At 32.0% G+C, this 21,750-nt stretch overlaps 1 protein-coding gene across 1 annotated transcript in view; it reads left to right on the forward strand.

Moving 5' to 3' along the window:
- The first annotated feature begins 234 nt into the window (after positions 1–234).
- Positions 235–21,750, forward strand: part of LOC114331925 (putative carbonic anhydrase 3) — a 147,971-nt gene continuing 126,455 nt past the window's right edge. Inside the window, exon 1 of the mRNA XM_050646337.1 lies at positions 235–507. Within this exon, the coding sequence (XP_050502294.1) occupies positions 468–507 (40 nt within the window). The 5' untranslated portion in view covers positions 235–467. The remainder of the gene's footprint in view (positions 508–21,750) is intronic.

Raw genomic sequence — 21,750 nt, forward strand, 5'->3', positions numbered from 1 at the left:
TGCCTCACCGCATCATAGCACGGCACGGCCCTGTATTTGTAGTTAATTCTTAATTAGATAATCCTACAAACAATTTGCTATTTCCAATCCCTGTAAAATTGTTAGTCAACTATATTATCATATCTTATCACAAATTCAAATTTACCTATTTACAGAAACGAATTCTCCGATTCCAAAACCCTTTTTCCGACCGCGACGTATTCACATTGAAAAAAACATCGAAGAATCCTTAGAACGCCGGTACACAAATGATTAATCCTTTAATCGATACCCAATCAAACAACCAGGTATGTCAATTAGTTGCTTTTTTTGCCCCGATTGTCAATTAGACACATTCAGCTGTGGGCGTATGCAGCGATCATCTCCACGCAGGGGCGAATTGCCAATATAGTTCCTGCCTTCGCAGCGTTCTGACTCAGTTTTACATACAGAGTGTTTGTTTGCGGAGTGGTACAGGCATAGGCACGATGGTGGCGATTTATTTCGTTTGCGTTCTGATAACCGCAGGTTAGTTTATTAATAGTTCCTTTTTTGGGTGTATTGTTGCTTCTATTAAATATTAGTGGTGCCTGTTAGCGAGATATTGACTACGGATGCTGTGGGTCCAAACTATTAGAGACTGTTAGATTTATTCTTACTAAGTTATGTTGGGATTTAAAATTAACGTACACGTTATAGCTCGTTTTCTTGTACTTATATTTTAATTTATTATTATTATTGGTTGCATTTCTAATTCAGAACAATATTTTTTTGGTTTCTTAAGAAAATAAAAGTAATTCCTTCTGTAGGTATGTTAATCTAAGTTAACCAAACTACTCTGAACCTAATTTCTGTTGGGTATTAGTCTTTTCTTATTTTCATAAGTTGCAGAAGCTGGTTTCAAAATTCAATTTTTTTTAATCCTCACACGCACTACTTTGTTTTGTTCTGTTGAAAACAAAACAAATTTATTATATCTTAGAATTTAATGTTACATTAATTGTATTATTAGATATATTTACCTATATTTTACAAGAAAAAACAATTTTTTGTTCTTTCTTGTTCATTGTTGAGTTTAGTTTTAAATAAAGTATTGTTGTTTGCTTTGACTCGTTTCTTCTGTTTCTAGTTTTAGCCTTAGACAAAGTAGATTTTATTCTATTAGTTGTGTTAAATGTTATAGCCCAATAAAATAAAATCAAAATGTAATTCCGTACAGGTTGGAATAAATTTTTTATTAAAGTTTAGGTCCAAACAAAAGATATTTTCAAGAAAGTCTATGATTCATATCAGGGATCATTGTTTGAATATTTAACAATGGGTAATTTTTGCACAAAATTTACTTGTATAACTGCCGCGGCAATTCATGTTCTTATTAAGAAAATCCACGAGGAAAATAAATTAAATTAAAATATACCTTTTACAACAAATCTACAGTAAACAATCTTTTATATAAGACTTACTAAATTAAATTTAACTCTTAATTTATTTAAATAATTGTGAATCAAAATTGAAAAACAAATTTTCAAAACAATATTATTTGCATTATAAATAAGCACTATAAAACATTTTGTTTTACAGAAAATGTTGCGCGATGGTACCAATATAAACTGAAAAAAACATCGGTTGATAAATATTAAGTAGTTTATGAGATATTTAAATTGTATATAAAAAATAAAAATTTTTTTAATTGCAAAACGCGGTTGTTGCCGATAGAGTATACAAGTTTTAAGATCTCATTTTTTTTACTTTTATGTATATTTTCGATATAGGGGAGTGCAATTAGAACGAAAATATGCATTGTTTTGAAAAAATTCAAACAAGCTTATATTTTTCTAAAACTTTTTTTGTTAGTTTATATACATGTTAAAGTAAAAAGTTCTACTCGCAGATTTGGCCGCTAATTGTTTATTAATTGTTTAAACAATAACAATTGTTTTGTATAAATAATTTTAAAAATATCGTTGAATTCATTATTTTACTTTGATCAAATATGTTTCTATTTTGTTTTTGATTATGCTGAATCCGAATATGGCATTGAAATTTGAAAATTTTTATACAGAAGCTCTTATACAGTATGTCTGCCTAGCTAGGAACCACATGGAAAACTTTTTTATTATCAATTTTACGAAAAAAAGTTATTCCTAATAAAATGCTCTGGATAGTCAAAAATCTAAAACTCAACCATCAGATATCAAATTTTATCAATTTTATACGAGTTATGTCAAAAATATGAATTTCGTTATAGATTAAAGTACCTTTATATTTATATTCCAGAATATCAAAAAATGCTATTATGGAAAGTTGTTTGAAATCAGAAACTATGTCCAAATATACAATAACATCATTCTAATCGAAAAAAATTCAATTTTTTCTCAAATTACGGATATTCATCATCATTTTATTACAATTATGATAACTATTTTATTATCACTTTTACGAAAAAAAGTTATTCTTCATAAAATGCTCTAACTGGTCTAAAATCTAAGATAAAATCATCAGATATCAAACTTTTTAAATTTTATACAAGATATGTAAAAAATATTAATTTTTCTTAAGATAAGTGCCTTTATTATTCACAATATTTTAATTAGAAGGATGTAATTGAACACTAAAACAAATTTTTTAATTCCAAACAACTTTTCTTAATAACAATTTTCGATATTGTGAAATGTAAAGGTACTTTACTCTTGAGTGAAATTCATATTTTTTGACATACCTCGTATACCGTAAATTAAATTTGATATTTGATGATTGCATCTTAGATTATATACGATGCAGAGTATATTATAAAGAATAACTTTTTTCGTAAAACTGATAATAAAAAAGTTATCAATAGGTTCCAAGTTACGCCGCCATACTGTATGAGCTAAAAAAATTTTCACTAGTAATACCACTAGAGGTCAAATTATTTCCGGAAATTTTTTTGAGATCATGAATATTTTGAAAATTTCCCGAGTCGCAGACGAGGGAAATTTTCTAAAAATATTCATGATCAAAAAAAAAATTCCGGATATTAATTTGACTTCGCGTGGTATTCGGTAAGAAAATTCCACACCAAATTTGCATTTGAAAATCCAAAGCTGCATGAACAGATTAATAGCGCGCTATAGCTTTGTCAGCAATTATTTAGGCTTTCAAATTCGTAATTTCTACTCATTGTAGTTGCATGGGAATACCATTTCAAGATAGAAAATAGTATATTCTTCAATTTTACATAAGTTTTGAGTAACTACAAGTGATAGAAAATGAATCAAAACTAAATTATGTAAACAAATAAAAACCAGTCTGTCAAAAATGTTCTGTTATTGTAAACGTCAAAAAATTTCCACTATAATTCGCTGTTGGGTACCCCACGAGCAAAAAATTTCTGATAAAATACCTCCGTTGCCATGGTGATCTGTCAAAATAACGTATTTTGATTGGTTCAAAATTACAGGTGTGGAATTTTCACTAGTAATACCACTAGAGGTCAAATTATTTCGTCTGCGACTCGGGAAATTTTCAAAATATTCATGATCAAAAAAAAATTTTCGGATATTAATTTGACTTCGCGTGGTATTCGGTAAGAAAATTCCACACCAAATTTGCATTTGAAAATCCAAAGCTGCATGAACAGATTAATAGCGCGCCATAGCTTTGTCAGCAATTATTTAGGCTTTCAAATTCGTAATTTCTACTCATTGTAGTTGAATGGGAATACCATTTCAAGATAGAAAATAGTATATTCTTCAATTTTACATAAGTTTTGAGTAACTACAAGTGATAGAAAATTATTTTTTGGCGTTTTTAAAACTAAACTACGCAAAATTGAAAGTACTGAATGGGAAAAAGGTAAATAAATTAGTGTCTAAATATTATATATATTTTATTAGACATAGAAACTTAATTGAAAACATTCAAAGTCCTGCATTTTCGCCATTAAGAAGAGAGGAGGTGTCCGAAGAATATAGAAAACATCTTAGCTTTGTAACTAAAATGAATCAAAACTAAATTATGTAAACAAATAAAAACCAGTCTGTCAAAAATGTTCTGTTATTGTAAACGCCAAAAAATTTCCACTATAATTCGCTGTTGGGTACCCCACGAGCAAAAAATTTCCGATAAAATACCTCCGTTGCCATGGTGATCTGTCAAAATAACGTATTTTGATTGGTTCAAAATTACAGGTGTGGAATTTTCAATTAAACACCCCTCCAAAATGGTGTTTGAAAATTGGTGTAATTTGTTTTTTAAATAACATCGCCGGGATTAAAAATTTTTAAATTATTTTTCGTTATTCATGTTCCTGGTAATTTTTGACACACTTACAAAAGAAAAAAAATCTAGATCCATTTTTTGCCGAGATAGCTTTTCTAAGTTTAAAAATTCATAATTTGTTTATTTATCAATTGTAACACTTTAAAGTGCGTGAGTACATTTATCAACCCTACTACTCAACAATGTCATTTATACATAGAGTTGAAATTTTAAAATATTTTAAAGGATAATGATTTTCGTAGCGGCCTTACATAAACTTTTTGCATGAAGCGTAGTGCAGTAGTATTTTGCAATATCTTCGTTAATAATGGACCAACTTCAATGTTTTTTTAGGATAGCATATAAAAATAATAACATCTAAATAACACTTTTTACAATAAATATTCGTCAATTTGTTATAAACAGTTTTTTTTCAATTTTTTTTTCTCTAGATATGATAATTAAAAATTGACACAAAAGACTAACAAAATAATACTGAATTAGCATTAAAAATTTGTTATGTCGGTTCGCTAAACTCAGACAAAACTGGCTAGTGATTTTAGTAGGTAATTTTTTGTTTTTGGCCAATTTTGCCAAAATTGGCAAAATTACTAACTACTTAGTAATTATTAACTATTTAGTAATTTTTTTTTTGCCAATTTTACCAAATTGGCAAAATTACTTACTGAAATCACTAGCCAGTTGTGTCTGAGTTTAGCGAACCGACATAGACAAGACTTTTTTCTTTGTACAACATTAAAATATAGATGTATTTTAGATTTAATTTTATAACTTTAAAGCAGGTAGTACACTGAAAATTGTGTATATATTTGTTAATTTTTATTCACTTATATGTATACATATACATATTTATATAAAGGTTGTCCTCCATATTTTTATATATTTTCTTATTAACTCTACGAGATTTTGCCAATGATTTGTACAAAGAAAAAAGTTATTATGTTTCTTTAACAACATTTTACTATTTTGTTAAATTCTTTAAATATAAATTTTATTTATTACTGTTTTGTGGTCATCCCTGGTGCCACCTTTTATTTATCACAATATTAGATAAAACAATTTTTGAAAAAATATTGTTTTTAACAAATTAATAAATATTTATTGCAAAATGGTCATGCAGATGTTATTATTTTCATATGCTCCCCAAATTAAAAACAAACATTGAAATTGGCGCATTATTAAGGGAGATATTGTAAACTAATCCTCCGCCAATTTTCAGGCAAAAAGTTTTCATTATTAGTGACTCCATTTCTTGTGAGGGTTGCTTCGTCGGTGAATAAAATATTCTTTATAAAGGTTACGTTCCGTCTATTTTCGTCTTCTAATTCAGCAGATATCACCGTGATGATCGTTTTTGGGTGCTCATCAATAAGGCCTAGAATAGTATTATCATTTGCCCGGTTTTTTGAACGGCCACTGTTACCACGCACCTGTTTTTGTTAAGTCCCAGTTGCTGGAAATATGAGCCTGCTCGTTAAATTTCTATTAGGGTATTTATTTGCGTAACATTTTGCTGCCATCGCACTATTCCGTTGACATTCACCCAATTAAAAAATGAAGAAAAAAATTGCCTCGATCAAATTTCCGTAGTGTTATTCTTTCCTAAAACCAAGTGCATATTTGCCATTAAAAAACTGTAATAGGCCAGCGGTACGCACACCCAAAATGACTAGGTACTGACCACCGTGTGGTGAATGGCTAATTTTGGTCATATTTTCGTCAAAATCGCAATTTTACCCTAAAAATAAAAAAAAATGAAATCACTTTTTTTGCGTTTAACTCGGTACACCTCTGTTCGGCCTTAATATTATATTTTCTGAAATTTTTATACACTCACGGACAAAAATATTGTGTATTTTGAAATTAACGTGTGCAATAAAATTTTTTTTGCAATTATATTAACAAAAAATGAGTATATCAAACTTTGTAATACGTTATTTTAAAGCTTTTTCCATAATCTCGAAGATATTTGTACTAAAAAAACCATAAGTTTCCCTGTTTTTCATTGATTTGAAAAAAAAGTGAAAAATGCCATTTTTTGACTCTTAATTGTTTATAAATAAAAATGGCCGCCAGATCCTGCGCAGGAAATAGTTACAATTTGCTCTTATAGGTATTACCTGTCGAAAAAATGCTTCAGCACCCTGGGGGGCATCCATAAACTACGTCGTTGAGAAGAGGGAGGGGGGCTTGCTTATTACGACGGAATACGACAGGGGGGAGGGGGGGTATGAGTGACCATTCGACGTCGTTTAATATATTGGTAGCTATATTTAAATTTGTCGCTATTGTGTCTATAAAAATAATTTTTTACTAGCTTCTACCAGCATTAAAGTATCAGATATTCATATAAAAACGTATAGTTTTTGATATGAAATTGAAAATAGAACAAAACGTTTACGAATAAATATACCTTTGTTAAAATTAAAAACAATAATTCTATTATAGATACTTTTATCGCATACTTTTCATTTCGTTTTTATTATCAGTCACAGCGTTAAAATAATATTAGGTAGCACTTTTGTACAGGACAGCAAAACAATAAGACATTGTTCTTTGGGTTTAAACAATCGCTTCTATATACAGAACAACGGCTGGAAGCAAAAAATATTACGGCTTTGTGTCTTTTGAAAGATTCTGATGAATCTGAATATTTAGAATGGATCGACGTAGAAAATATTGATCCTGAAGTGACTTTCCCCGTAGAAATTAAAGAAGAAGAAAAAAATAATATGATTAATAATATCAGTGAATGGTTGGGAAAAGAAAAAGACTTTTAAAATTATTTATTTATAAGTAGTAACGTATGTTATAAAGTATATGTGCTTAACTAAATACTGTATTCATATATTTTTTATTAAATTACATTATTTTTAAGTGAATTATTAATTTTAATTACTTAAGGGGGTAGGCGCAAAATCTTGGTCCAATGCTATTTAAATGTATTTATTTTTTTCGAATACTAAGAAAACTAATAAAGATTTTTGAAAAATTTAAACGCAGATTGAAAGACTACATTATTGCCGAGGGCCAAAAGTTCCTGAAAACATCTATAATGTTTATTTTAATAAGTTACAGGGGTTTAAAAGAAAATTTAGTCTGATTTTTCATTTATAATATTTCATTCAAAAGAAACCTTTTGTTTATTCTAAGGGACTTTTAGCTCTCGGTAATAATGTAATATTTTATTCTACGTTTAAATTTTTCAAATATATTTATTAGTTATCTCAGGATTCGAAAATAATTAATGCATTTAAATAGCATTGGACCAAGATTGTACGCGTACCCCCTCATATTTGATTTAAAAAAAAACCAGAAATAATATTGATTTTTTTTAAATCAATGAAGGGGGGTCGTGAGTTGCAATGACGACGTCGACATGGGGGGGGGGGGGTCGTCTCTAAACGACGAATTACGACGGAGGGGGGGAGGGTATTAAAAAGTCCAAATTTTTTACGACGTAGTTTATGGATGCCCCCCTGGCTGTTCAAGTGTCATGGAAAAAACCTTATGACCCTGGACCAAAGGTGCAGATTCCTGAATTTCAAGTTTAATAGCCAAAGTTGAGTGAAAAAAATTGAAATTTAGCTTTCTAATCACGTTTATGATAAACGTAGAGTATAAAGAAATTTTCTGGAAAGTTTTAGATGAAAATGTTTTATAGAAAAAAAATGGTGTAACTTTTAATTTTTGTTATTAATGATTTAATTTTTTAAAACATGTTCGCTACTTCGGTTTTATTAGCCATGGCATGCTAACACATGATATAAGTTTTCATAAAAAAGTTTTAAACTGGTTTGAAGCAATATTAAATAATTCGGTTTTATTTTATAAATTTACTACCTACTCCGTAACTTTTCTGTGTGCACTTTTGCATATAGGTAAGTAAGGCCAAATCGATTTATTTTTATCACTAAAAATCGTGGTATAATTTATGACCAATCTTATTGTGACATGTACAATATATCGATTACAATTAATAATAAAATTTAATATTTCACCAGTCACTGCCAAGGTAGCTTGATGAAGAATATTTTATAATCTTTTTCTGATGTTCTTCTTCTTTTTGTATAGACATGAGTCTGTCTGTTTTTTCAATCTGCCTCCAGTAAGTTGTCATTCCATCGTTTTCGTGGTCTTCCCACTGATCGTCTTCCTATTGGGGAACCGTCTCTCGCCGTCCTTACTACTCTATTTGTTGTCATTCGGCTTATGTGGTCATTCCATTCTATTCTTTTGTTTCTTACCCAGTTATTAATGTTCTGCGCCTTGCATCTCCGTCGTATATCTGTACTTAACACGCTACTGTCGTACCATCTATTTTTCGAAGGGTTTTCATCTCCGCTGTTTCGAGCAATTTTTTGTCCTGTCTGTATCAGTTCGTATTTCTGCCGCGTATGTAATTATTGGTCTGATGACTGTTTAGTAAATTCTGTCTCTAATGTCTTTACCGATATTGTCATTTCTTCATATTGCTTCAAGCAGGCAACCTACGGCTTTGTTTGCTCTATTCACTTGATCCTCCACTTCTGTTTCGAGCTTTTCGTAGTAAAATAGCGTGATGCCTAGATATCAAATTTTTGCGTTTTGCGCTCATATTTTCGCCTATAAATTGAGAGATATTGCCCCAACAAAAAACTTGTAGAAGGTAAAAGTTTCATTATTCAATTTTACATATAATATTTGATATAAATTGAAAATTTAATGTTTATTTTTTTAAAAACAGAAATTATTTAAAAAAATGAGAAAAATGGAGTTTTTTCTTTAAAATTTTTCAACCCTCTATTCATAACTTACAGCATTCACTTCCATCACACTTTTCACCACACTGATTCACTTTTTGGTCGGCGCGCGGAGGAGCTACGTTACCCCCCAACATCAAAAAGGACCCCGAAACACTCCTTATGTTTGCGAACGAAAGTACGGTCAATGATAGTTCTCAGTTCATAGATTAAAAAATCCATGGAACCCAGGTATGAAAAACTATTATTCTGAAGCTACAGCCTTTTGAAGTTATTGAATTTAAGTGAACGAAAATATTTATTATTGAAAGAAGAGACACTTATTTTCTTCACGAATATTTGCATATGAATTCATGGTCAAAAATAGATGTATCGTATTCAGAAAACCTCCGAAAATCCTCAGAAAACTGAAGAAGTGCGATAGAAAATATGCTGCTAGAGCGGCATAAGAATTATCATGTTTTCGTGAATGCTTACACTTATCCAATATCAGCATAACTGAAGTTTCGTCTTATCTTTAGAAAACTACTGAACAATTAAGATGACAGAATTTTAAATAATTCACAACTCATCTGTTCAGCGTGGTAAAAGCTCCAACAAGAAAGATTCCTTAATACTCAAACAAAAGAGTAAATGAATTAATAATGTATAAACATTCTCAATTTCTTTGCAACACGAAAATGCAGCAGCTGCATAATACTATGGTCAAACCTGAGAGTGCAGGAAGAGTCTAAAACCGGTTTTGGGGGTTATTTCCCCCTCATCAGTAGTCCCATATCCTCCTCTCTCAGATTCTTCCACGTACCACACTTAAGGCCTTTCCGAATTGCAAAGAAAGAAATGTCACGGATGAACTAGGGCCATCTACCGAAAAACAAAGTAAGTTATCAATCGAAGTAGCACAGAAAACGACAATAAATATCGTCTCCATACCACCAGATTGACAACAGGTGGAATACTTTCTTTGGTTACACCTCCTGAGATTTTCAAGATTTATAAATCAAACAGGATGCCGAGGAAATTAAGATGAGAGAATTTTAAATAATTCACAACTCATCTGTTCAGCTTGGTAAAAGCTCCAACAAGAAAGATTCCTTAATACTCAAACAAAAGAGTAAATTAATTAAAAATGTATAAACATTCTCAATTTATTTGCAACACGAAAATGCAGCAGCAGTATAATACTATGGTCAAATCTGAGAGTACAAGAAGAGTATATATTGGTTTCGGGATTGTGTCCCCCTCATCAGAAGTCTTATCAGTAGAGGAGGATATGGGACTACTGATGAGGGGGAAACAACCCCGAAACTGGTATAGACTCTTCCTGCAGTCTCAGATTTGACCATAGTATTATACAGCTGCTGCATTTTCGTGTTGCAAAGAAATTGAGAATGTTTATACATTTTTAATTCATTTACTCTTTTGTTTGAGTATTAAGGAATCTTTCTTGTTGGAGCTTTTACCACGCTGAGCAGATGAGTTGTGAATTATTTAAAATTCTTTCATCTTAATTTCCTCGGCATCCTGCATGATTTATAAATTTTGAAAATCTCAGGAGGTGTAACCAAGGAAAGTATTTCACCTGTTGTCAATCTGGTGGTATGGAGACGATATTTATTGTCGTTTTCTGTGCTACTTCGATTGATAACTTACTTTGTTTTTCGGTAGATGGCCCTAGTTTATCCGTGACATTTCTTTCTTTGCAATTCGGAAAGGCCTAAAGTGTGGTACGTGGAAGAATCTGAGAGAGGAGGATATGGATCTGATGAGGGGGAAACAACCCCCGAAACCGGTATAGACTCTTCCTGCACTCTCAGATTTGACAATACACCGAGAGAACAATTTCTTTTCTCCTAAAACACCGATTTCTTTGAGCAATATTTCTTAAAAGTTAACATATCCTATTAACTTAAACATGCCGGTTCACATATAAAGAAACGAGTTTTTTAAACACAAATCAATAATTTCTTACAGATAATTTCTTCAATACTAAGAAATGCATTAATGGTTACATTTAATTTTCTTATATAGACCAGGACGCATCTGTAAAAATATTAGTACATTTGGACGTTGAGAGGTGACTCAAATTTTTTTGCACAAATTGCTTGAAAATAAATCAAATAATAATATTTGAGTTATCCTCCCTCTCAAAAAGGTCCGGAACATTGTTTAAATAATCAAAATGTCAAAAAATTAAGGAAAAATTCGATTTTTTTCTTGGTTTTTTGATTATAACTTTAAAAGTATTCATTTCCGAGAAAAGTTGTACTGACATAAAAGTTGCGTAATTAAATTTCCTACAATATGGAATAGGATAAAAATTTAAAAAATAGTCACCCTTGTTGCAAAATAGCAATAATTGTGAAAAAAACATACAAAAACAAGTATTCGCATTTTACGTTTTTCAACCATTTATGCTACACTTAGGACCTTCATATTTCACCCTGAAAAACATTAGGATACAGTAAAACAATACTATAAATTTCATCAAGATTGGTTCAATAGATTTTGCAAAATAAATTTTGCGATCCAGCTTTCGTAAAAAAAATTCATTTTTTCAAAATATTACAGGACTGAAAATAAAGCAGATAGCAAGTTGAAAATTTTTTTGCGTGTAGAAGTGTACTGTACCTTTCATTTGCAATTTTGCAAAATTAAAATCGATTAACACCAAGGCGTCAGGAATTTTTTTAAATAAACATTAATTATTGGTGCTACGCGCAGGACAGCGGATAGTTTGCTCTGATTGGGCATTCCAATGACCTTTGATAATGATTTTAATTTATATTACATTTCGATATAAATAAGTAAATTTGGTTACTGCAAAATAAAAACACATACTCTATCCTTTTAAATAACACTTTTATTAGCAAAAACTTTCTTTGTTCCTATATTTTAACTTAAATAATAAAAGTTTATTATTTTTAGACCTATGCAACTGTTTAAACAATATTTCACAAACAATAATAAAATTAGTTTGATTTTTGTGGAATTAAAATATTAAAATATAACAAAATATAGAGTAAGAAAATAATATATTAGATAAAGATTGGAAAAAATTATGGTGGAAATCAACTTGTGTGAATCGAACACCGCTGTCCTGCGCGTAGCACCAAAAATTATATTTTATTTCAAAAATTTTCTGACGCCGTGGTAATTAATCGATTTTAATTTTGAAAATTGCAAATGAAAGGTACAGTACATTTCTATAAGCAAAAAAAATTCAACTTGCTATCTGCTTTATTTTCAGTCCTGTAACATTTTGAAAAAAGAATTTTTTTTGCGAAAGCTGGATTGCAAAATTTATTCTGCAAAATCTATTAAACCCATCTTAATGAAATTTACAGTATTATTTTACTGTATCATAAAGTTTTTCTGGGTGAAATATGAAGGTCCTAAATGTAGCATAAATGTTTGAAAAACGTAAAATGCGATTACTTGTTTTTGTATGTTTTTTTCGTAATTGTTGCTACTTTTGCAACTAGGGTGACTATTTTTTAAATTTTTAACCAATTCTATATTGTAGGACATTTAATTACGCAACTTTTATGTCAGTACAAGTTTTCTCGGAAATGAATACTTTTAAAGTTATAATCAAAAAACCAAGAAAAAATCGAATTTTTCTTTAAATTTTTGACATTTTGATTATTTAAACAATGTTCCGGACCTATTTGAGAGGGAGGATAACTCAAATATTATTATTTGATTTATTTTCAAGCAATTTCTGCAAAAAAATTTCAGTCACCTCTCAACGTCCATCTCAAAACAGATGCGCCCTGGACTAATACTAAAGTTTTTATTTCTTAAATTGAAAACTACAAATATTTTGCAGTATAAGAAATATAGTGTTAAGTTAATCCATATTTATATTTGTGAACAAGAAATTTTCTTGCAATCAAATAAATATTTTAAACCACAAGAAATAATTCTTCAGAAATACCCTTTGTAGTAACTGTGGTTATAAAATAAAAACTTTGTCATTAATGCCGAAATGTTACTTGCAAAGAGATTTTCTTCCACAAAAGAATTGCGCAGATTAACTATTTATGATTTAGTCGTCAGTGTTTGTCAAGATGGCGTGATATGTTCATGTTCATATAGATGGATGTTGGATTTATTGGTGTACTTTAAAAATTAACGGATATTTTGAAGGTACGTACATATATAGGTATTAAATAAAAGTAAATTGAGTAATTTAAGATGTAATAATAATATTGTTGCGTATCCGAATGGTTAAAAAAGAAACATAATAGTATCTTTATATGCTTTTTAGGTATAATGATGGACGACTCTGAAATAAAGGAGCTTATTATTCTAACTGGGAAATATGCCACAATTTAAAGCTGGGACAGAATGATATAATATATAGCTTCAGAACAATATTAAGAAAGGAGTTATTAACCAACTGCGGGGCCTTCCAGAAATGGTAGAATTTCATACATGTAAGTACCTTTTTAAAAATGTGTATACTTATGTATCAACTATAATAGGTTTCTTGAATGTATCGTCTTCTATAAAAATATACAATACAACGCTATATCAAACATGGCGGGTGCAACGCTGAGGATTTTTTCTGTTAATTTATTTGAGATAAAGAAATCGGTTAGTCTAAAAGAAATATATGTTTATGGTTAAGAAATGTTATTGCCGAAAACCGTGAATTAGTTAATATGTATTAAATGACTTAGATGTAAACTAATAATACTTTCACGTAATAAAATTTCTTAATGATTAGGTATGCTGTCTCTTTTAGATTATAAAAATTAAGAAAATTACATATTATTATGTCTGCTTCAATGTTTTACATTGGTTGTATTTTCCCTCTTGTTTTAGCTAAACAATGTTTATTGTGTGACTTAATATTATACAGATAAATAATTAATATTTCATTAACAAAAAGAAAAAATAAACAAAGATGTGTAGGTTAAATAATGCCATGTTTGAACTAAATATGATTGATTATTATTAGTATTAATAGTTCTTATGTGGGGCCGTGTATTTGTTTTTTTTTTGTATTTCCTAAATTTGTCAAAATAAATATCTATATCTTTATAAAAAATTTTTTATTAAATTAAGTTTACTCTTTCTTCATAACGATTTTGTTTTAGTGAATTGCTGATATACAAAGTGCTATTAACAAAAGAAGGAAAATTTGAGGAAGTTGGATTTGCCTCTCCATCCTTTTATTGTTGTGTAGAAGCCAGTGGTTTAGGAGTGGAGAAAATATTTGTATGTAATAATAACGTTTTATATCTTGTTTTATTAATAAATAATGATTTTACCTCAATACAATGATTTATTTCGCCATATGTAATATCACTTTATTTTCTAGAAATATTAACTTAACTCTAAATATACGTTTATCTCTGCGAAATATATTTCTTAAATTAAATAAATTAAATAAACATTAAATAAATTAATTATTAATAGTAAAATAATAATATTCCTTACTAAGAAATATTATTGCTCAGAAAGAATAGTTTTCTAATGTGTAGAAAATATATTTTTATGACTAATAAAATTAATTAACATCAAGTGTAATTTCTTTCTGATAAATGGGTTTAAAGTTTGCCAGAAAGTGATAGTTCAATCATGTTTAAGATATATTTCTTTGGCTATAGTAGAATTTATTTGAAATATTTTAGAAAATTATATCTTACATACAAAGATATATTTCTTAGGCAATATGCCAAGTCGATCTTTCTTAAATATTAATAAAGTTTCTTTATGTCAAGAATTTTTTTCTCTCGGTGTAGTATTATGCAGCTGCTGCATTTTCGTGTTGCAAAAAATTGGGAATATTTATACATTTTTAATTCATTTACTCTTTTGTTTGAGTATTAAGGAATCTTTCTTGTTGGAGCTTTTACCACGCTGAGCAGATGAGTTGTGAATTATTTAAAATTCTCTCATCTTAATTTCCTCGGCATCCTGCATGATTTATAAATTTTGAAAATCTCAGGAGGTGTAACCAAAGAAAGTATTCCACCTGTTGTCAATCTGGTGGTATGGAGACGATATTTATTGTCGTTTTCTGTGCTACTTCGATTGATAAACTTACTTTGTTTTCGGTAGATGGCCCTAGTTCATCCGTGACATTTCTTTCTTTGCAATTCGGAAAGGCCTAAAGTACGTGGAAGAATCTGAGAGAGGAGGATATGGGACTACTAATGAGGGGGAAACAACTCCCGAAACCGGTATAGACTCTTCCTGCACTCTCAGATTTGACCATAGTATTATGCAGCTGCTGCATTTTCGTGTTTCAAAGAAATTGAGAATGTTTATATATTTTTAAATTCAACCTAATTAACTCGACAATTACGACAATTATGGGAACTTATTGCACATAAGTTATTTATGAATTTGAAGTTTCATACCGTAGGTGCACTATTAGATGTATCACCTACCGATCCACATAAAAGGTGCTACAGGTGAAGCTGCACAACAATTATTACAGAGGTTATTAATTCCTAACGTTGTACAAGCTAGAGTTGAGACTGACAATCTAACTAGAAGAAATGGTTAGTGCATAAGGCTTCATAATCACGATTTTGCCAACTTTTGTTTTTTCGACTTAGAGTAACTAAAAGACCTGACGATTGAAATATATCAGGTTAAACTGTCACCGTCTTACATACAAGATAAAATAATTACAAACAGTGACGAACAGTTTCAAATTGATGAGAATATGGATGGACTGGGATGCGTAAGAGTTCGAATATTTTCTAAGTTTCGGCCAGCTACAAAACACCAAATATTCTTTTCCTAGACGGTTGGTGTTCCTGTCAATCGGGTGTGAGAACTATGGGTACTTGTGCTCATATAACCAGTGTGTCATGGCGTTTAGGCTTTGCAAGACATCAACCCAATGTTAAGTATCCTGATAGGTCGTTAGTTAACATGACATATGATGCATCTAACCGAAATCAGCAAAATCTTAACATACAGGTAGTCGAAGATGACTAAAACCCGATTTTTCCATAAACGATTGTAATTAATATTTCGCGTTTAATGACTATCATTTATTTTGTTTTTTACGTATTGAGATCAAGTGCATGTTCTCTACTGATATCTGACATATGGGACATTATTCTTTGCAAACCATACAAGTTATTTGAAGAAACTACTGCTTCGTCGGCATATTTTCTAATGTTCTTTAGACGCCCTTTATTATGTACGCCTGAAAACGTGAGATATCTTGTGATGCTCTAGCAGAACTTGTTGTGGTTGTTACTCAGTTTTTTAAAGGAGGGAAATGAGGAAGGAAGTAAAAATCCAAGACAAAGAATTAGGCAAAAATTTCAATAAATGAATAAAATTTCGAAGATTTTAAGAACTCAAATATGGAAATAAAGCATATTACTCCCTAGCGACGCTATCTACTTAAATGAAAATTACTTTCAAAGTTATGTTAAACTTTAATTCGTCCCATAATAGCGTATGTAAGTGAGATTGGGTCTTTGGACTATCTTTGGGCTTGTAGTGATGGGATAACAGGAGAGTGGAGGCGAAGACACAACCAGGAACTCGAAGTACTCTATGAAGATGAACACATAATACGGTACATCAAGGAAAATCGTAAAAGATGGGCAGGACATATACTGAGAGCGAATGATGAAAGACTACCAAACACAACCTTCTGTGAAAGGCACGATGGAATAAGGTCAGTTGGTCGCCCAAGAAAAAGATGGAAGGATGCAGTAACGAGTTATCTACATACGTAAGATGGACAGGGCCGTCTTTTACCTATTAGAGGCCTTGGGCCCATTAGTAAAATGGGGCCTCTGGCTTATAATAAAGCAAAGCACTATTTTGTTAGAATAAAAAAGAACATATATTATGCAAAGTTTTAGCTTTGTTATTATGTATTATGAATAGATGTAATATTGTATGTAATATGTAATAATGTAATACACACAAAGTAATTATTAGAATCTACGATTTGTCCTAGTAAGTACCTGTATATGTTGATTTAAGAGGCACTCTTCTAGATTTGAGTTGAGCAATATCGTTAATCACATCTTTAAAACATATGTATTTGTGCATATTACATTTAGTCCTGTCGCCAGGGGGGGTACAACGGCCTTCTTAATTCAGATGGACTTACCCAAGTTTTTTTTATGTATTTTGGCCCGTAGAACACGAATTTTTTGGGTAACAGTTGATCCGGATGTCGATAAGATTGTTATAAACAAAGAAGTTGAGGAATTACATAACAGCGATTTCTCGCAAAACAAAACATTTTTTTTGTATTTTTTGGGTCATTCTAACCAAAAAATGTTCCTACAAGTTTTTTCGTAGGATGCATAGTTTTCGAGATCAACGCGGTTGAACTTTCAAAAAATCGAAAAATTGCAATTTTTGAACCCGAATAACCTTTGAATAAAAAATAAAATAGCAATTCTGCTTACCGCCTTTAAAAGTTTGAGTCAAATTATATCTGTTTTGAATATTTGTATTGCTAAAAATTTATTTTTTGATTGTTAAAAAAAGGTATAAACACCTAGTGTTTCCCGTGCCTAATACATGCGTTTTAATGCATGCTACGTAGAAATAGACCCGCTTGCACTTTTACCTATTCTACCTACTCGTTCGATTTTAAATGAGAAATCATTGAAAACATCACTCAAACACTAGGTGTTTGTAGCTTTTTCTACCAATAAAATAATAAATTTTTAGCAATACAAATAATTAAAACCGATATAATTTGACTTGAACTTTCAAATGCGGTAAGCAGAATTGCTATTTTATTTTTTAATCAAAAGTTATTCGGGTTCAAAAATTGCAATTTTTCGATTTTTTGAAAGTTCAACCGCGTTTATCTCGAAAACTATGCATCCTACGAAAAAATTTGTAGGAAAATTTTTTGGTTAGAATGGCCCAAAAAATACAAAAAAATGTGTTGTTTTGCGAGAAATCGCTGTTATGTGATTCCTCAACTTCTTGGTTTATAACAATCTTATCGACATCCGGATCAACTGTTACCCAAAAAATTCGTGTTCTACAGGTCAAAATACATAAAAAAAACTTGGGTAAGTCCATCTGAATACAGGAGGCCGTTGTACCCCCCCTGGCGACAGGACTAATTCTATCGACATTAGCGACAAACTGTTTAATCTCTCTCTAAGCATTGTACTTCTTAATCCATTTTTTATTCGTTTTAATTTGGAGAAGGTTCCCCAGTGCAGTTTGTTGCCATCATATTTAAAAAGATTCCCAGTGCCATTTCTACATTTACATTAGGAAAGATGTCTTCAATTTTGTTTTCTTTTAAAAGATGATGTATTTTCAGAATACTATCAATTCCTTCATTTTTACTTTGATTAATTTTTAAGTATTCTGCTAAATGCAGATTATTCTCTTTCTAACTTTTTCTCGTTCACATCTTCATAGACGTGATTCAGCAAATTCTTTGCAACTTTGTCTCAATTCTTCGGAATATAGAGTTTTCAAGTGAACAAATTATAATCCAAAGCGTTGACTAATTAGACCAGGGCATTTAGCACTAAAAACACCCGAATAAATAAATTTTTAAATACAGCACCTAGAGACTTGCAGTTTTTTGCATTATGTTCAGGATGACGTCAGGAAAAAAGTCTACTATTCAAAAATTGGTGGAAATGCATAATTGCACTGTAAAGTGCATAAAATGCATCCAAAATTGCATAAATATAAAAATAAAGTCAAAATCAGTATACTAAGGAACAAAATTTATTATTTGGAGGGTTTTTGGGGTCACTGAATACGATTACGCCGTCAGAATTGATCCCCGGATCACCTGGTGCCCAAGGTCACGGCAAGAGACGTCATCTTCTGGAGTTTCGATGGTTTTCGGCATGAAATCGATTCAAACGGATTACTCACGGGTTTTAGGGGTCGCTAAATACGAATATGATATCAGAATTAACCTCCGGAGTACCTGATGCCCAGTGTCGCTACTAAGGCACGTCATCTTCTGGAGTTTCGAGGGATTTCGGCACTAAATTGATGCAACTGTACTACTCGGGGGGTTTTGAGGTGGTCAAACACGAAAATGCCACCAGGACAGACCTTAGGATTACCTGGTGCCCAAGGACACTGTAAGTGACCTCATCTTCTGAAGTTTCCAGGGGTTTCGGTATCAAATTGATGCAAATGGATTACTTACGGGTTTTTGGGGTCGCTAAACACGAATATGCTATCAACACCGACTCCCTGTGCACCTGAAGCCCAAGCTCACTGCAAGGAGCATCCTCTTCTGGAGTTTGAGAGATTTCGGCATTAAATTGATAAAAATGGATTACTCCGGGGTTTCTGAGTAGTTAAACACGAATATGCCATCAGAACAGACCTCTCGATCACTTAGTGCCCAAGGTCACTACAAGGGACGTCATCTTCTGGAGTTTCAAGGGCTTTCGGTATTAAATTGATGCAAATGGATTACCTACGTGTTTTTGGAGTACCTAAACACGAATATGATATCAGAATTAAACTCCGGAGTATCTGGTGACCAGAATCGCTACTAAGGCACGTAATCTTCTGGAGTTTCAAGGGTTTTCAGCATAAAATGGATGCAAATGAATTACTCAGGGGCTTTTTGAGGTCGCTAAACACGAATATGCCATTAAAATAGACCTACGAAGCACCTGGTGCCCAGTGTCACTGCAAGGGACGTCATTTTTTGGAGTTTCGAGAAATTTCGGCATTAAATTGATGCAAATCCCGGAGAACCTGGTGCTAGGTTATTGCTAGGGGCGTCATCTTGTTAAACACGATTGTGTCATCAGAACAGACACCAGAGCAACTGGTACCTAGGGCACGTCATCTTCTAGAGTTTCGAGGAATTTTGGTACTTAATTGATGCAAATGAATTACTCATGGGTTTCTGAACATAAATACGCCATCAGAAAAGACACCGGAGCACGTGGCGCCTGAGGCACGTTATTTTCTGTAGTTTCGATAGTTTTCGTTATTAAATTAGTGCAAACGGATTACTCTTGAGTTTTTGGGGTTGCTGAATATGAATCTGCTATCAGACCCAATCCATGCAGCATCTGGTGCCAATTCAGGTCATCTTCTGGAGTTTCGAGTCTTTTCGGTACTAAATTGATGAAAACGGATTACTCATTGGTTTCTGAAGTACCTGAACACGAAAACGCCATCAGAACAGACACCGAAGCACCTGGTGCTTAAAGCATGTTATCTTTTGGAGTTTTGAGAGTTTTCGGTACTAAATTGGTGAAAAATGGATCCTTTTTTGGTTTTGGGGTTGTTGAACACGAATATGACTTACATGGGGAACTCTAAAGTATCTTGTGATTACGGTAATCACTAATAACGTCAACGCATAGTAACACTCATATAACAAAAATAAATAGATCAACATAGTAGAGTTCGTATTCCGTAAACCCAAAAACCCATGAGCAATTCGTTTACATCCGGTTTACAGGTGCTCCGGTGTTTGTTCTAACGGCGTATTTGTCTTCAGCAACCCCAAAAAATCATGAGTAATCCGTTTGAATCTATTTAGTGCCAAAAACCCTCAAAACTCCAGAGGATAACGGGCCTTAGGTCCAGGTGCTCCGGTGTCTCTTCTGATGGCGTATTTGTGTTTAGCAACCCCAAAAACCCGTGAGTAATCTGTTTGCATCAATTGAGCACCTATACCTAAAACTTTCGAAACTCCAGAAGATGACGTGCCTTAGGCACCAGTTCCTCCGGTGTTTGTTCTGATGGGGTATTCGTGTTCAGCATCCACAAAAAACTATAAGTAATCTGTTTGCATCAATATAGTACCGAAAACCACACCTAGCGGATGACGCCCCTTGCAGTGACCCTGGGCACAAGGTTCTACAATGGTCTGTTTTGATGGAATGTTAGTGTTTACCGACCTCAAAAACCTCCGAGTAATTTATTTTCATCAATTTAATACCGAAATTCCTTAAAACTTCAGAAGATGAGGTCCCTTGTAGTGACCTTAGGCACCAGGTATTCCGAAGTTCAATTATGATGGCATATTCGTGTTTAGCGACCCCAAAAACCCGTAATTAATCCGTTTGCATCAATTTAATACCGAAATCCCTCGAAACTCCAGAAGATAACGTCCCTTGCAGTGACCTTGGACTCCAGGTACACAGGGTGTCGGTTCTGATGGCATATTCATGTTTAGCTACCTCAAAAACCGTCCAGTAATCCATTTGCGTCAATTAAATGCCGAAAACCCTCGAAACCCCAGAAGATGACTTGCCTTAGTAGCGACCCTGGGCACCAGGTACACCGGAGGTCAATTCTGATGGCATATTAGTACTAAGTGACCCCTAAAACCAGTGAATAATCTGTTTGCATCGATTTAATGCCGAAAACCATCGAAACTCCAGAAGATGACGTCTCTTGCACTGACGTTGGGCACCAGGTGATCAGGAGGTCAGTTCTCATTGCGTAATCGTATTCAGTGACCGGAAAGACCCCCCAAATTGTAAATTTTGTTTGTAAATATACTGATTTTGACTTTCTTTTTATGTTTATGCAATTTTGGATGCATTTTATGCACTTTACAATGCAATTATGCATTTCCACCCATTTTTGAATAGTAGACTTTTTTCCAAAAAACTGCAAGTCTCTAGGTGCTGTATTTTAAAAATTTATTTATTTTGTGCTAAATGCCCTGGTCTAAATGTTCTTATTCAAACTGAATCGCTGTGTTTTAGATGAACGCCCAGGGTATCAAATATGGGGGTATAGGTTTCGACTTTGAATATTTTTTTCATTCAATTGAACTGATGCATGATGG

The sequence above is a fragment of the Diabrotica virgifera genome, chromosome 1 (assembly GCF_917563875.1).
Source record: "Diabrotica virgifera virgifera chromosome 1, PGI_DIABVI_V3a".
NCBI lineage: Eukaryota > Metazoa > Arthropoda > Insecta > Coleoptera > Chrysomelidae > Diabrotica > Diabrotica virgifera.